We start from the raw sequence: 18,578 nt of genomic DNA, 5'->3' as shown, positions 1-18,578 counted from the left end.
TGGGACACTCAGAAGACACAGATATAAAGAAGAATGTTCTAAATCCAAGCAAAACTTTTTTACTCCATAGTAGAAGTCAGGCTCCCAAAAATGTGGGATCCTACATTTCCCATGATGCAACATAATAGCATCCTATAATGAAACCCTCCCTGGCTTATAAATGCCCACATCTTCCAGTTTGTAATGCAGGCTTTCAGTGATAAATGTTAAGTCTCAAAGATCAAGCTGAAGCCATTTACTTCTTCAGAACCAAAGAAAACATTATACAAGTGTTCAGAGTGACAGACTCAACTGAAACCATGAGACTCCTACGGTATTTGTTCAGGTACAAGCAGAACAAGTACTACTTATTTGCAGTACACCACAGTTTTAGAGGCCAAGTTGAGCAAAATCTTTATTGACCGAGAAGAGCAATCACAAATGATGATAGAATATACAACCCCACCAGCATGCCAGCGTTTTCATAGAAACTGTACAATGTGAAGGAATGTATGGAGCAGGAATACATAGTAAAGAAAAAAAATGTTATACATCCATATGTTCTGGTACAGTACAAGTCGATTTCAATTTAGTGTTACTGGTCAGTCGTGTTTCAAAACCCTCCTCCTCTCCCATATAATACTGATCATAGTTCTGTGTTAGTGTCACCTTTATTTCACTGCTTTCCTTCAAAGGATCACTGGGTTAGTCTTTTCTCTTTACTCTCAGCGTCAGTCTGCGTGTGAGACCAGACACTGCCGAGGTCACCGGCAGCAGCAGGCGGTGCCTGGCTCAGCCTCTTCCTGTGCTTTCTGTGGTTCTACTACACACCTGACTGGATCTCCTGACTGCAAGCTACAACTTATGAAGCAATCTGAATGAGCAAGAGTGGGAGGGGGCTTTGTAGGGGGAATGACTTACATTAAGGCAAAGGGGAACAACTAATTAAAAAGATTAAATTAGATTTTTTTGTTTTTCTCCACATGATCGTAGTTAGTGCTAAGGCGTCATGGCTAAAAGGAGCAAGAGTGCTGAGACTCATCACTACTGATTTTAGGTGGTTTTGGTATCGTTTCTCCAATTCGTAACATTCAGTCCCCTCCAATTACACTTGTATTATTGGAGCAGTGAACATGTGCAGAGCTGTATCTGATGATGCCCCTTTTCCACCAAGGCAGTTTGAGGGCCGGTTCAGAGCCAGTGCCTCCCCTCAACTAGTTATCTGCAGAAGAACTCAGCCAGGAAAACTAGTTCAAGAGCGGCACCAACACATTGCTAGTCTAGAACAAAGAACCCCTTACAACAGGGATTGGGGGCGGGTTCACTGTGACCAAGGACCAATTAAAACCTAATGGCTTCCATTTTTAGCCTTATTCACAAAGAATCAACAAAAGATTTTCATTATGAATCAATACCAGCGTAGCAAAAACTAGCTAGTTAAAGGCTAGGGCTTACAAAGGTTAACATTATCAGCTTACAAGAATCAACATGTGGTGTTTAATTTCCTTTTACTCAACCATTATCGCTGTCCATAGCAATCGCTTTGAAAAGCATAAATGTGTTGGACCTGACATGTTCAATGTAGGCATGTGAGGCCTTGAGCAACACTTGTAGTTCATGTAGTCCGCTGTAGCTGTTCCTAGTGATGCTGGGAAATAACGTGACTCTACGGTGAGACTATTGGCTGTGGAAAAGCAAAATCAGCACTTGCACAGCCCAGCAGAAGCACTTGGTGGAAAGGGGGTATTATAAATAACCTGTATAGATAGTCTCTACTACAACAGGGCTACAGATGGTTATAAGTTGGTAGTGAGAGTAAGCCCTTGATATACAGACTAACTGATAGCAAGCACTGCTCGTACACACAAGGCATGATAAAAATACATTATTTGATACATGAGGCAGATTTTTTTTACCCTATACTTATTTTTTACTCCCTTGTTCACTTTGGCCCCAGTCCCCGTCTGAAGGGGAGTTGGGTGAGTACATTTAGGGAAGGGAGGGAGGCGCTGTAGAGCAGATTTGAATCAATTTCCAAGGCAGGTATTGGTAATCATATCAAAATACAGCCAGCAAGTAAGTAGGCAAGCAAAGGAATACTGTAGTGTGTGAGTGGGAGTGTAGGGGCAGGTGGATGTGGTGGGGCCCGCTATGAACACAACAGCTGATTAACAGTGATGTGAATACAGTCACATTACACAACCACTGATACAATTATATAAAAAAGGCAAACAAAAATTGATTGTACAGTTGCTTTTCCACATGTACTTCATACTGAGAGAGGAAGACACCATTCTGGAGAGGTGGAAGGCGGGGTTAATCTCTTCAAGCAGCGAAAATAAAAACAAAGGGCTGTGTGTGAGGAAGTAAGGTGCTACATAGCACAGCTCAGTGGGGGGGGGTGGAGTGAGGATGGCAGGTTGGTGAACAGAGGTGACTTGTGTGCAATCAGTGAAACATTGGGCAGGTAGGGAGGTGATGGACGGACGGAGGGAGGGGAGGGGTCTGCTACTGCTGATGCTACTGCTGCTGACAGAGAGGTGGGAAGGACGCCGGGGTATTAAGACAGCGAGGTGGGAACTAAGGCATGAGAGCATGAAATGCACAACGATGTAAAAACAAACAAGGCAGAAATGGTGGACACAGGGTGGGGATGTGGGGAGCGGCTGAGGAAATGCAAGGGGCTGGGGGATTTTGATTCCCTCGCCCCTCAAACACAAAGGCCTCTTTTAGTCTTTCCAGTCTTTCTTGATGTTGAGGTTCCACTCCCAGGACAGATGGTCATGCTTGTCGTCGTCAGTAAACTTCGATTTGATGACGTAGTTGCCGCGGGCCAGAACACCTTTGGGAGCCTCCTCCACTGTGGTCAGGAAATCATATTCAGCGGGACGAGGCCCGTAGCTGCCCACCATGTAGTCTGACTTATCAACTGTAAATAAACAAGAATACAAATTATAGTCAAAGAGAAATGTTTGGCATTTGTGCCTATTTGGATAGCAGCAACTAATGTTTATTTCATTATCGATTAATCTGATGACTGTTTTATTTGTTTTTATCATTCATTCTATAAAAAAGCCTATGAAAAACACGTTCTCAGAGCCCAAAGGGACATCTTCAAATTGCTTCTCTTGTCCGACAAACAAAGAAACTTCATTTAAAAACATAAATGACAAAAAAGCAACAAATCCTCTCATTTACACTGGAACCATGTCTCATCATTTCTTACATCACCTGTATTTAGATGCACTCTGATACCACCTTAATCTGAAGAGACTGATCTGATACAGGCCGATCTGAATTTATTTTAGAGCATCACTTTGGAGTTATGAATGCACCCAAAACAAAAACAAACTAGTCCCAGCAACTGCAGCTCACAAGCAAATGACAGACCTTGTTTGTTTAGGAGTGGTATTGAAGAATAAGGACCAACCAAGTCTTTAATGGTTAAGTACCAGCCCCTTTTCACACAGAGATTCAACATTATCACCACAAAGAAGGCACGCCTTTACACTGCCTTTGTTTGTTCACACTGAACGATTGTGTCATTTCATACAGGATGCTGGTGTTGCAGAAGCATAAGAGACGTGATGGTACGCATCCTAACACTAAGATCTGTGTTAGGTTTTTTCAGTGTGCTTCCACCTAAACATGTATCAGCCTACTGCTTATAATCATATGGATGCAGTTATAATGGGTTGTGATTGAGCTCCTTACCCACCATGCATCATGGAAAGTGATTTGTTTGCTCTTAATTACATGAGAAAATTGCCATTAGTGAATACTGGAGCCGGTCTGGTTCTAACCCATGAGGAGGGATGCTGTTTTCTGGGGGAAACTTCACTGAGGTCTCTGTCAGGAGTGATGTCAGGAGTGATGTTCGGAAAGAAAGACAGACACTTCACACATACGGTATTTGTTTCCTCACACAAGATGCTGAAGACATTACCTGCTCCCACATTACTATTGTTTGGTCTTGTGACTTTGTGTTGTGGGTTGAAGTGTGGGACATTTCTCTTTGATTTGATGAGTGACGGACCTGTTTAGCTGTCAGGCTGTGAATGCCATCACACCGACACACCCCTGTGCTCTGCCAGCTTTTTCATTCACACACAAGATGTTGTCTCGCCTCTGTTGGAGCTTGTTACTGAAGCGGTGAAAGAAAACTGTCCCCTCATTCTGCCTTTGTAACTTTCATATAGGCGAAGATATGGTTTATTGGGGCAAGATCCCTGACTTTAAAAGTCAGTGTGAATGGGGTGATTGATTGTTTAGAAGCAGGAGCTGTATGACGAAATCATTTCAACTAGGCCAACAGAAATTGCTTACTTACTCTTTACTCCTTTCCTGTACGTCTGCTGCACATACTTCAGACCTGAAACTATCTCCTTGTTCACCTGAGGAGGAGACAAAACAGTGTTAAAGACAGCCATAGATGTGTTCTGCTTTGTTAATACATAGGTTATAAATTAACAAGGACTTTTAACACATGTCCCTGAAAGGTTGCCAAAACATGATAACAGAGAATCCTGTTTGGCATTTAACTCGTTTCTGTCATTGAATATAGTGATACAGTCATGACTGCGTTGATCTTTCCCCCCTCTTATTGTAAAGGCTCCATCTAAATGTATTCTGTGAGCAAAACTGGCTAATACTAAAATCAATTTTATGACATGAAACTGAATATTTCCTGGATGTTTTGTGTAGTATGATAAAGCTTAAATGTCTTCTGGCCTTAATGCATTTTGCATTGATTGATATTTCTGGAAGTTGTTCCTTGACACAGGATGACTACTGTTCCATTCCAAGAAAACAGGCTATGGCTGTTTTCCCTGTATATAGCTGTGCCTACAGCAGCGCTCACCTTAAAGCTGATCTTTATTTTGTATTCAACTCCCTCCTTCAGAATGAAGGCCTGCTTCTTAAAGCATTCCAAGTCTCCTGTTAGAATGAAAAGGAAAAAAATCACAGGCATTAATATTTTGTACATCATAGTGACAGTAGTGCTTGTCATAGGAGAATTCAGGACCAAACCAAACAAAACGTCGACATTAAATATTTGTGGAGAAAATCCTTCCTGAGTCCTTTTTACAGTTTAAGCATGGAATGTTTCCATGTGTTCCAAACACTGAGAATTCAATGACAACATCTTTCTGGCCAATCAATTTTACTGGATAGTGACTTGACCCAGATAACATTTTTTTGAAAAAAAACATCAGATATTTTAATTTGAAGTCGACAGCAGCCCCCTGGGTGCTGACCACCATGTTGAGGGTCACTGCCCTGTAATTCCCAGTCCATGAAAATAGGCTCTTGATTTGCGCATTAGCTCCCTGCAAGCTCCCACTGTGCTGAGCATGTGCTCTCCTCTTGCGAGTGGTCCTTCTCTTATACTGGTACCTTAGCTTCGAAACCACAACATCACAGAAGTTGCACTGACTCCTTTACTGGCAGTGCTCTAATGCACTCACTACGTTTGTATGACTCATCCTCAGCAGGCTTTTACTGGAACTTCAGAAACAACCTAAAGATGCATCTCACTTAAAAACAAAAGGAAAAATACAACAATCCACTTGTATTTATCTCATCATCAGGAAGTTTTTTTTAAATGGGCTGAAATATCAGATATTATGAACCATTAAAATGTTTAGAATTTTGTTGGGGTGGTTTTGTTACCTTTGACCTTACACACTGAGGTACAAGTTATTAGGTCGATCTTTACAATCAGATGCAATCCAACAGACTGAATCATTGTGAAGACAACAGACACTTCTCGGCAGACAACTGGCTTTTGCTTGCATTGTTGAGATATGTGATATCAGTAAACTTGTAACTGTAACATTTAAAGCTGTATAAGTAGACACAGTGGTCCGAGCTGCCTGATGTTTCTGCTGTATTCATACTGTCTTTGATATAAAAACCCAACAGGGACATCTCAGGCTAATCATTGGTTTGGGGTAAACTCGTGCTGTAATTTTCTTTAGTCTGTGGCCCAACACGTAAATTAACATTAACATGAGTGAAGACGATTTTATTTTCTGAGATGTTATTCTAAACAAACACTAGGATTGGCTCTACAACAGCTCTGAACATTCGCATGTGAAGCTTGTGATGTTCAGGTTTTGTTGATAGTGTGTAGGCAGATTAGTCAGTATAAGTTGGTAGGGTGTGCGAAATAGACACCCTACACAGGCCCAGGGTTAGAGACCAACTGGTGGTCTCTTGCTATGTGTAATCACCCTGCCTCCTGTCATCTCATAAACCACTGTGCCAAGAGAAGTGAAATATTTCTCTCTCCACCTACTTGTTTTACAGTTTTATCAAAGATTTCATCATTGTACATAGACATAATGGCGGGTACTTCTGGGTTACATGCTTTCTCTATTTTAGCAAAGTACAACAAGAAAAATGTTCCTCATAGCATATTAGGGGATGAAATGGCAGTGTAGTAACAGAATCTTGGTTTTTGTGTTATCAGCACAGACAGTTTGATCGGAGTTTAGAGAGCATGCGTGGCAGCTCTTGCTCTCGAGATCTGTCTGTCCTCTTTGTGTCTGTGGACGCACGCTGACAAAATGCGGGACAAAATTCTCTAGTTGATTCAACAGCCCTGCAGTTGCCAGATGAGCTTGGGGGCTGGGAGACCTGTTGGGATGTCCATTGAATAAGAACAAAGAGATGCACTGTAATGCTAATGATGTGTTTGGCCTCTGTCACCTCCCAAGATACGCAGAGGATGGTTGTGAACAGACTTTTATAAACTGATTGCATCTTTTTTATCATCCGCCACTGTGAGTGGAATTTTTTGATAAAAATAACAGAAAAATTATACAGCCCGATGACAATCATTTATGCTGAAAATGTTTCACCTGAGCATAATAGTTGATGGACCTAGCATATTTAAAGATTATCTATCATATCATGAGATCATCAATATTACCGTTCAGCTTTTTGTTTTTCGATAGTACTGCATGGAAGTATAAGTAATATGGCTGGGGAATTAATGACATAAACAACAACAGGACAAACTATTATAGTATAAGAGATGTTTTTTTGCTGTTGTTTATCTCATGCTGTTAGATTACTGTTAGACCATGCCGTCAGGTGCGTGCTTAAATCCAAGAGCAAACTTTGTTTTACCACAGTGAAAATGTTGTATACTGAACCACAATATGTTGTTAGGTGACATGTTACAGATTTTTTAAATGATTACATTAATTTTTCCACATATTTCAGCTTTTGGAATTTTTTAACACTAAGAAGTCTGCAGATATGTATTTCATGGAAAATATTATTCTTCAGGAAGTATTTTGGTTATAACAACCTTGAGCTAGCTAAACATTCCTGTGTTTATATGTGCAGTGTTTATTCAGTTTGGGAAATCCTAGATCTCTGGCGCACTAAAGGCTCACTCAACAGGGACTTAGATCTCATCTCTTCACCAAAGATTTCTCAAATGTGTCTAACACATTTGCTGAAAAAAAAATGAGCAAATGATTTTGTCTTTCTTTTGTTTAGCATAGGATTGGTTCTGACACGTGCAGTCCAAAGATTTCTAAGAATTTCAGAGCACTTGAAAAGTCCAAAAGTCAAAATATATTGAAAAGGATAGATGCATTAATTTCCAAAATCCAAAACATATTCTTACCTTAAGAAATATTCTGCTTAAATCCATATTTGTTGGCATTTAGTCTTTCAACAATAACATGTACCCTGGGGAAAAAAAACGCTCTCAGATTTCAGCACGGATCTGATGTTGTGGTCTAACAGTAATCTTACAGCATGACAAATTATATTTATACAACTGTAATAACAAACAAAAAACGTCTCTTGCACTGTAATAGTCAGCCGCTCAGCGAATGCTGCACCTGCAGTTTTGTCTTTCCTGTGAAATCATTCATTCCCTAGCCACATGTCTTTCACTTTTACACAGTACTGCTGATAAACAAAAAGCTGAAGCATAATATTGATGATCTCATGATATGGTAGCCTAAGTTTGGTGCTGTTCTGAGCATTATTTGTGGCTTTCTGATGGCAGTTTACACTTGGACCCATTTACTGCAATGTATTGTTGTCGTGTGGCCGTTTCTGAGGTTGCTAAAACTACGTAAGCTAGCGGTCTGCAAACTTTATCTCTCGAGGGGGGGTCCTACTTGGTGTCACGGTGTGTTAGAACATGGATTAAACTTACACCGGAATATCCCTTTAAATATGCTCTGTATGGGAATGACACTCTCACATGTCAAATACTGTATGCCCATGATACAGTAAGAACAGCTAATTTCACTTTCAGTAATGATTCAGCTTCCATCATTACTGCTTCACCTGATGGATAGATAAACCATTGCAATTGGTTTCCATACATTACAAGTCACTACGTCATCACAGGGGGATCGCATTCAAGTCATGGACTTCCATGACTCATCACAAACCCATCATGCACCAGCTAGGGTCCCGCCACGGAGTAAGAGGTACTTTTAAGCTTCATCTGTAGCCTCCTACAGGAGTGAATTAACCTAGACGCTCATGTTTTTAAACATGGAGTACACAAAGCCTTGTATTCATGTATAATTGTATTTACTGCATGTTAAACATTTAATATGCAAACATTATTGTTTTTCAAGACAATCAGAGATGCAAAGGCAGTAGTTCATAAAGAAAGTTTCAGCCTCCCATTATGGTACAAATATAAGTTTTCTTTCAGGATATTTCTTTATAGAATATTCATTTTTGACATGAAAATGGTTTTATTTCAATAGCTGAATATCAGCATCACTATGGGCTATTGAGATGTTAAACTTATATTATTATATAACAACCCAAAATCAGTCAAACTGAACTGTTTTAGTTTTATTTACAGGGTGGGAAGTCATTATTTTTAGCTGTGAAGATAGGAGAATCGAGAGTGAAGCAGGTGGGGGCTGGACACAGGACAGAATGTTCTGGATGGATTCAAATCTAGGCCAGCTGGGACACAAGCAGCTACAGAGGCGGGTGCCTTAACCACTATATGGTCACTGGAAGTATCATGAGCGCAGCCAAATTAAAAAGAATCTTGTCTATGTGCCTGCTCTATACCCCTCTACTTCATCAGTGAGTCCATATTTACCTACAGCATGCTCAGCACAGATTCAAACCTTCACAGATGAATCTGAAAGCACTGTTGGATGAAAACCAAAATACATCAGTGTAGTTGTCACCCAGATGCTATATTCAACTGGGGCAAATATAGTAGCTTATGTATTTATTGAATGTGTTGGGAATAATAAACAGCAGATCTTCAGTTTGAATATTCTAGGCTTTTTATGACTAATCTAATGCACAAGATACATAATCTGGGAAAACGATCCAAGGGCACTCATATTCCTGATGTGTTTTTTAATGAATGTATTCGGAGCAAACAAGAGTTGACTGTTGGAACAGTCGAAACCGTTAAGTAAGTCTTGTTTCTTCTTTGTCGTGTTTGAATGAAGAGTGTTTTACGATGAGTTCATAATTTCACCCAATTATTTAAATTTAGTTGTTATCTACTCAGGCCCATGCAGTTTAAAAGTTAAGTGAAATTTCATTATCCACAAAACATTTCTCAATCTTCACAGTAAAACGGCATTGCAGCATTTTCCTAAACAACTGAAATAGATGGAGACTTTTTCCCAAACGTAAAAAAAAAAATGAAAATCTTAAATAGCTACATAATGGCTGGCACAATCCAAGTCGGAAGCCCTGAGATCTCAAATGATTTGAAAAGATGTCATCTCAAACACAATAAGTCTTTGACGTAATATCGACACTATTGTTTCTTCACATACTGATAATGTTGGTTCATAGTCCCCAACAAGGACTCACCTTGCAGGTCCAGGATCAGGGGGTTTGGGGCGCTTTCACAGACCAGACACATCTGGGTCACTTGGACATTGGGAAGAGAGGGATCTGAGACAGGATCAGAGAAACAGACATTTTCAAACAAACCTTTCCAGAGGTTAATTATTGGGCACTGTATAATTACATCTTCTTACTAAACACCTTTGACTGCACAGTGTATTCACCATCATTTAGCACTTTCTAATACTATCTTCACACTATGCACATTTTTGCAAAGTCAAAACATCTGGTATGGCTGGCAAAAAGTGTTTGTGGGTATAATTAATTTACACTTGTGTAGATGCATGAAGACAACATAGACCAGAATCCAAACATTTACAAGAGACCAGCACACGGTTGTTTTTCCTGTAACAAGCAGCTGTCACAGTGAGTAGGCCCAAGGGAGCTGAAATCAGGACATCTCTGCTGTAGTTGGGACAGTCTCTGCATTAATTAGACTTTACTTTCTTCTCAGTCAACTGACGCTGCCGTTTCTCTTCACTTAGGGAAACCATACTGATTTATCAGTCGTCATCATACTTGAAATCATGAGGTCACAGAGGTTGCCATGAATATGCATATTCAATACACACAGTACCCTCTGGAAGTCTGATTTAGCTTACAGGATCTGAAAATCTGGAAAAGAACCTAAATCGTAATTTAGCACTCAGTCAATCTCCATCTGAATTGTAATAAAATCTGTGACATGATCTACATCTGAGTCTTATTGTATAGTATCAAGTTTTCTTTTCTATTTTTCTAAGACACATGTTGAGCTCATTTTGTCAAAACACAAATGCTTTGAAACAAATGAGCCTTGACCTACTTTACCTGGTTAATCTCTCCGTGCCAATGTCCATACTTCTTACATCTGCTAAAAAAAGGTATTCTGGCAGAAGAAATAATACTTTGAATCATTTGATTGAAAAAATAAATTTACCTTTTTGGTTTTGTTCATATTATACTCAGAGTGGCCAGCCTTGTATTTATTATGATCGAGGTGATTGCTGCACATTAGGTTGGTAGTTTCTCTAAACTGAGCATAAAATCATTCTTTTAAGATAATTATTTTAACAGTTTCAAAATTGAGAGCTGTGAAGCAGCTCATTCAACTACAGCTCATCTACACAGAAGCTGTTTCAGACATGTTTTCCAGTCATCAATCTCACATGTATCTATTTTTTAGTGTATTTTCTTCAGTGCATGCATACCTATAGTGATTGTGTTATGTGCTCTGAACACTGCTAAAACGCAAGTGACCAACACTCAGTACTGTGCCTAAACCCACCCAATTCTCGTGAACAGCAGTTTTTCTTTCACCCACGACACTATCTGATTGGCAACATGTCACAATTTATAACCTATAAACACAGAATAATCAGAATATGCAAAGTAAGGAGAAACCTTGTATCCAACCAATGTATCAAATAAAATAGTGTAGCACTAAAGTACCTGAAAATTGTACTTAAGAACAATACCGGAGTTAATTGTACTTGAGGGTTTATTGGTTTTCATTTTTACCGTGAAGAATAGCAGCCCCAATATTGGTTTTCAGTCACTTTGATTTCTACTAATCAGTATCAGCCCTGAAAAAGCCATATTGGTCGACTCCTACTTAAAAGCCCAATCTATGCCAGTGTAGGAGTTCGACAGATTAATCAATACCGATTGCACCTTCGATTGAACTATTGTTATTGGTAGAACATGGCTCCGATAGTTGCCGATGGCTGCACAGCCTCCACCAACCGTTGGGGAGTGTGTCGCCATGTTGGGGGGAGGATGCGCTGATTCAGTCATCACCATTTAAGCCCTCTTCATCTAAAGTAAACAACCTGACACAGACAGGAAACTGCTATACGTTAACGTTAGATATGCAGCAGCCATACCTGTGTGACAAACTTTACTTAATGTCATGTTTTTCATTGTAGACTAAGAGAGACTAACGTTACATCAGTTATTTTTTATTAAAGTAATTATCCACTCGATGAAATACCTTCCACACATCACTCTGGCCATAGGGTTGGAAAATATGGGCTAACATGAAATCTTTGCGGTCCCAGCATACTGTTTAAAAGTTGGAACTGCTGATTTTACTGGAGGCTGACAAGTGTGCCATCCAAGTCATATCTAATCTCGCAGAGCCTGACCTCTCTCGAGGTCTCGATATCAAAGAGAAACCTAACTGCTAGCTTTTTAACTCAATTTTAAAGACTGTGTCCTTACTAAACTCACTTTTACAAACGTTAGCATGCCCAAGTCTCACTGTAACCTATCCCGGAGAGGGTGGGAGGGACGAAGGGGAGAGAGAGAAGGCCCTGATGTTCAACAGTTCTAATAAAGTTAATACCAAAGATTGTTCAGTTTCAAAATGTTACATTTAAAAAAAAATTTTCACCAAGACATTATTTTTAATTTTTTTATATTGGTGGATTAATCAACTATCAGCTTTTTCCTTCTCCCAAGTATGGTTATTACTCTATCGACCTTTAAAAATCCACTGTCGGGACACGTAACGTCCCTGCAAGGCGATCAGGCTAAAAAGCAACAACAACAACAACAACAACTTTTTTGGCACCAGCTCCTTATTGACAATGTTGCTAGCTATAACTCAAATAGCTTTATTTATGTCACCAAGGTAATAGCCAAATGAAGTAATTTATCCAATCATCATAGCCATCTAGTTGGCTATATCATACTGTTAGTATGTATATGCAGCACAGATCTGCTGGTCAATGAAGTTATGTGAAGGTTGGAAATAGAAGCAAGAAGACACTAAATACCATAATAATACAGTGTAATACTATGATTCGACTGAACAGTAGACTGTAGAAACCTAAATCATCTGAGTGCCCATCACTTATCCTTTCTGACTCATAAGCAAAGCAGAAATGGATGGTGTCCTACAGGAAGAGGGATCTAGGACTCTCTACCTCCTCTCTCACCCTCCTTCTTAAACTGACACACACAAACACAAACACAACACACACACACACACACACACACACACACACACACACACACACACACACACACAATCCATTACCAGCCTCAGAGCACCCAGAGCCAAGCAGGGCTTCCTTATATTTGCGTAGGCTCTCATCATCCTTATCCAGATCATGGATCTCTTTTACAGACTTTTGCGCTGGAGGCTTGTAGTTCACCGCCTCTGGCTCCGCGTTTTCGGCGGCGATGGCTGCTAGCTGCTCTGGAGTCGCCTCATCCTCAGCCATGTCTGGAGACAGAGTGGGTACACATAAAAATAAATCAGGTATGGTTGGAAAATAAAAATAAAGACATTTTTAAAACACAGCACACTGAATTCTTCCTGTATTCCTCATCGACACTTGCCCCTGGCAAAAGAGGTTGTAAATCGCAGGATAAACAAATAACTGCAACAATAATGCAGGTAAGGAATGCTGATGTATCCAACCTACTAGATCAGAAGCTCCTCTGGTGTGAGTCTATGAGCTTGTGCTCATAAGGTGGCAGCAGCCATTCTCTTTATGCTGCTGCTGATGACCTAAACTCTGTGACACCATCTGAATACATTTCCCTGAAATAACATCATCACTAGGAAAGTTATCAATGAGGAGTCATGTATCACAAGATACACAACCCCCTAAGAAGGTGTGGCCCTTCTCAGGCCTACCATCATTTAAACCAAAGGTGCCCAAACTTTTCTTCTTTGAGGGCCAAAATTCAAGGACCCAAGCCAAAAGGAACCATCTTGTATTTTATTGTCAAGTTCCCTTGATTGACTGGCTTCCTGTACAAAGTGTCAAAGTGTCTGTCTGCACGGAAATTTACCATTTTGTGAAAACAATTCTAAGTATAAGATTACTTGCACACATTAAACACCAGATAAGGAAGTCGGTTCAATTCATATCAAGAAATAGCTAAGCCAATGGGTTTAAGTTTATTTTGGCAGCAAAAAAACGTGTTTGTTCATTCTGTAATCCTCTTTAGAAGGGTCATCTTTTGCTAGGGAGGTCAATGTTGGAAGTCCCTTTGCTAAAATATAACGAGTAACAAAAGCAGGAAGAACTTTGTTTATGCCAAAAGACTCGACATTCCAATTAAGGCCATCCCACCAGCAGTACTTCACTGACACAACAGGCTCATAAACCATGTTAAGACTCAAGAAATGCAGTGCAGAAATGTATCCATTTCAAAAACTTTCATTCTCCTAGACCACCTTACTGTTGATTGTCTATCTTTAATCACTGCAGCAGTTTTGATACTGTTCATAATCATGACAATGTTTTTTTCCCTGCTGCTGCAGGAGAAACCTAATGGGAAGGTCTGTGTACAATACCAAATTGCAGTAATATGGAAAAACCAGCAGAGTAAATTACGGATGTAAACTCTATTTGGGCCTAATCCTTCACTGGAGTGCCAAATATGCAGCTATTTAGCTGGCATGAACAAATGGAAATGTAGTCCCGTATAATACTAAAGACACACCAGAAGACATTTTGCATTTAGCTGAAGCTGAAACCATTAGCTGATTAACAGAAAATTGACCAGCTACCATTTTCATTTTCACCATCAGCAGGTTTGTTGATTATGAAATAATTGGGTTGTTTTTTTTAAGCCCTTATGTACTACTTTGATTTTTGATTTAGCAAAACAAGCACATTTTTGTATGGGCATTATTTTTTTCTATTTTCTGACTCAACATTTAACTGATATATGATATAACTGATTATAAAGAAAATCTGTTAGTTGCAGACACGCATTCAGCTATAAATAAACATAACTTTGAGCTAATTTTACCTTCATCTGCCCAAAACAGTTTAAAGCCAGTGATAAAGCTTTAATACTGACCTGCCACAGTTTATACAACGGCACCAACCACTGACGGATTTAGATGCTTTCAGCAGCCACCTTCAACCACAGTGCAAAGTAAACTGTGGGAGTGGCCTGATTGATAGTAGGGCTGCACAACCAACTGTATATTGCATTCAGATGTCAATTGCAATTGTCAAAAACAGCTGTGTTTTCTATCTTGAGCTACCATAACACTCACACAGAATTCCTAGGTTGATATATAGGTTGAAACACACACTTTTTTTTGCAACAGTACCTCACTGTGGTTATCAAACACTTGTGTCAAAGATATGCAACAAAGGCAGAATATTTTACAGTTTACCAATACATTTTATTATACAAAATAACATCAGAGCACTGATAGTGAACTTCACTAACAATTTAATCTTTTCAAGCATATCTTTCTGCACAATAATCTTTACACAAATAGTTTTCATTTCAGCACATATCAAACAACATACAGGCTGATATCTGTGATAGGCAATATCAGCCCATAATGTCAGCCAAATTACATATATCAGTCAGGCTCTAGTAATAATAATTTTGCCAACATCTGTAGGGCTGTTGTGATTATCACTCTACAGATCCCTATTTTTGGTATGAAGTGAGCATACATTTTCCTGGGTCTCTTCTCTGACCTGCCCAAACTTACAAAGGAATGTCTACAAGCAATAGATGTGTAATATCTGCCAACTAAGGAGCTCTAGGCTGTCTCCATTAACGTGTCAGAACACAGTCTAATAACTTTGATGATCTTTGATCACAAAACAAACTCCACGTTTTTTCCATAACTAAATTTGATAGCCGCAAAATTTGGATCAAGGCTGTCTGTAGTGACAGGAGACGTGCTGGTGGGGGAGGGGTCTTCAGACTGAATGCATTATATAACTCCTGGCAATAAACTCTCTGTCACTGTGGTGTTACATGAGGAGATTCATCTTCTCTTTCGATGGAAAGGGATAATGTACATGGCTGTAGTAGCAGAAAGTTGGTTTTAATGAATCGCTAAAAGGAATTATGATATCTTGATTATCCTACTTAACCATGTGTTCCTTGTTTCTCCAGTTCAAATGGGCTCAAAGGCACAGGCATAAGAAGGAGTTTACTTAAAGTAATATAAAGTCCTGTCATGCAAAACATCAACATTGAGGAATTTCAGGATTGCACTGGGATCAACTTGACAGGTTCACCCCACCCAGCTGGAGGGGGGAAGCCGCATTCACCAGGAAAACTGCTCCCTGAACAAGACAGGAAGCTAGAAACTTCAAATTCACATACACAGAGGGAAAGTACAGGAGTCTGAGTACAGACTCACTGTCTGACTGAATTTTCCTTCATCTGTCTGACCTGGGTTTCTTCTGAGTAGATCTATTTTAGTATTGAACAACTAACAGCAGTGCAACGGCACTATCCATCCATCCCTTTCTCTTCCTGCTGCACTAATACAAGAACAAATGCGGATTATAACGTTAAACTACAGAGCTATAAGGACATACTCGTTTTCCCATTGTGATAAATGTGTAATCTTGGTTTTTACTAGCACATCAATGTTGCAAATCACAGCTATTAGAAATAATTGTAACCAAATAATGCAATATTTGCCAGAGAGTAGTAAGATGTGATGACACGTTTGTATTTTATTCCAAATGCTACTGAATTATAATGTGTCAAGAAGCTAAATTAACCGCAGCTACCATAGCAGTATACCGTTAGTATAACAGTCTGTGGCTGCTAGCTAACGGTCCCTCTGTAGTCTGGCATCTTCTCACAGAACCGGCTAACATACCGCTTTTGACAGCACGCCAGTGCAACGAATGCACACTGCTAGCTGCAAAAAGTTAACTAGCCAGAGTGATTAAATTGCTTTATTCTCAACAATGGGGCTCGACTTGCCTTGGCGCCGACCCTCTCATACAGGGTGGGACTGATGAGGGAGACAAGTGGCTAGTTCGCTTGCTTTGAACAATTCAGCCGGGCTAACCAGAGCCAGCGGCTAACATTAGCCTGACAAGTTATCATCAGTTGGAGAGCTGTAGTGTAATCAGTAGGGTCACAGCGGTGAGCGCCGGTTAGCAGTGCTCTACAAATTGTGTTGGTAGCTGTCCTTAAAACCGACAACACCTACCGTAATATTGTCTGCAGTGGTGATTTCAGGTGCCTTTGCAGTAAGTGCGTTCGCTGCTCTGAGCTCCAGTGCAAGTATGGCGAACAAGGGAACGGCGCCGCCCCGCGCGACGCCCGCGCAACATGGCTCCATGAAAAGGTCCGCGCACGCTGCACGCTCATGACGTGCGGTGCGGTGCCGCGCGCTCCCAAAGTTCGCCTTTCATATTCAGTTGACTTACAGGTGACTGTGACGTCACAACACCAATATTTTACTGTCATAAGAAGATAGGTACATTTCCACGTTATTATCACAGATAAACGTAACATGGGATAAAAATAATCCTTTATTGTTAAAACAATATATTTATATAATCATACGGGATTAAAGATGACAACTTGTGTTTTATAATGTGACACTTTTCAGGTTATATAGTGATATGATGCAATTATGAAACGGATTGCGGAGAACGAAGACATATTCAAATGTCTCATTAAACCCTTGTATGGTGTTCGGGTCTGTGGGATCCGTTTTCACTTTTTATCAAAAGAAAAATGATACGATTAATTTATTTTCTCAAAACTCAAACTTCTTGGCCGTTGCTCATTTTCTGTGAATAACATATCAAGAACATATAGAATTTCCTCCTCTCATATCTTGATTTTAATTGATTTTGTTTTTTATTATTATTACATTTCACAAAAGAACAAACAAAAAACGAGCAGTACTTTAATTCATATATGTGACCTAACAAAGGTAAATAGATATTAACGATATATGCTGTTTATGTTGCTTGTAACTGGGATGAAGTAAACATATGTTGAGTATTTTCACATAAAAGTGTTTGATCGTATTGAATTGAAACAGTTGAAGTTTTACTTCATACTTCAGACACTGCGAGACGTTGTTGTCGCTGAGTACGGTGGGTGATATTGTGATGAATATTATGCGTAAACTCAGGAGGATTGTGAAACGCACAGGGCTGTACAGAAGGAAAGATCAGTGTAACATGTCTGACAGCAACCTGGTAGGATCACACCTCATTTTAAGAACGATGGTCGGAATCTAGCAATCTTGACGCTTGCTGTGCGAAAAGTCAATAAAGTCAATGACAATGGCGCAGTGTTTTTCCCGCTAACTAGAGGGATCAGTATTCAGATAGTAACATGCGAACAGTCCCCTCCAAAACCAATGGAGGCCAATTCCTTTATTTTGGCTGTACACTGAAAACATTTGCGCATTTGCGTTTGACATCAAAAGATGAATATGAGACAGGAGATCAGCATTTCAGTATTAGTTTCCTGGTATTTACATCTAGATCTGTTACAAAACTTAGAGGACAGCATCATTTGTATTGGAACACCATATTTGTTGGTGCGCAAAAGTACAGAAACAGGGAGACTTAAAATTGATTAGAGTGAATAATACTTCATGTTTAGTTGCAAAACCTGGCTTTTGTTTCTTTATTTATTTTTTCTTTTGTGGCTCCAGGCTTTCATCGCTGCCTCTTTCAGTCATGTTTGTTTCAGGGGGTCTCTCCCTTCAGTCTCCTCTTTAGCAGGTAAAATACTAGCTCAGTAGGGTTTAAGTCTGGAGATTGACTTGGCCAGTCTAAAACCATCTAGTTCTTTTCCCTGAGCTTGTGTGTTTGGGATCATGAGCATATCCTTTCTTTCCCCACACATTGGCCTTTCCATCACTTTGGTAAAGGTTAATCTTTGTCGCATCAGTCCATAAAACTTTGTCCCAGAGTTTATGAGCCTCGTCTGGTATGGCTAATTCTAATCTGGCCTTCCTATTCTCATTG

At 39.8% G+C, this 18,578-nt stretch overlaps 1 protein-coding gene across 1 annotated transcript; it reads right to left on the bottom strand.

The window, feature by feature from the left end:
- Positions 1-376: 376 nt before the first annotated feature.
- LOC115586228 (rho GDP-dissociation inhibitor 1-like) lies at positions 377-16,942 on the bottom strand. Its single transcript, XM_030425075.1, has 6 exons — positions 16,793-16,942; positions 12,881-13,069; positions 9,823-9,906; positions 4,841-4,917; positions 4,310-4,373; positions 377-2,908 (listed from the first exon to the last, which is right to left on the bottom strand). Exons 2-6 carry the CDS (start codon positions 13,065-13,067, stop codon positions 2,709-2,711), a joined length of 612 nt encoding a protein of 203 aa, XP_030280935.1. The 5' UTR covers positions 13,068-13,069; positions 16,793-16,942; the 3' UTR covers positions 377-2,708.
- Positions 16,943-18,578: the final 1,636 nt, after the last annotated feature.

Source organism: Sparus aurata, chromosome 1 (genome assembly GCF_900880675.1).
Source record: "Sparus aurata chromosome 1, fSpaAur1.1, whole genome shotgun sequence".
Lineage (NCBI taxonomy): Eukaryota > Metazoa > Chordata > Actinopteri > Spariformes > Sparidae > Sparus > Sparus aurata.
Note: the sequence above shows the minus strand (reverse complement) of the source record. Positions and strands in the feature narration are given on the sequence as shown.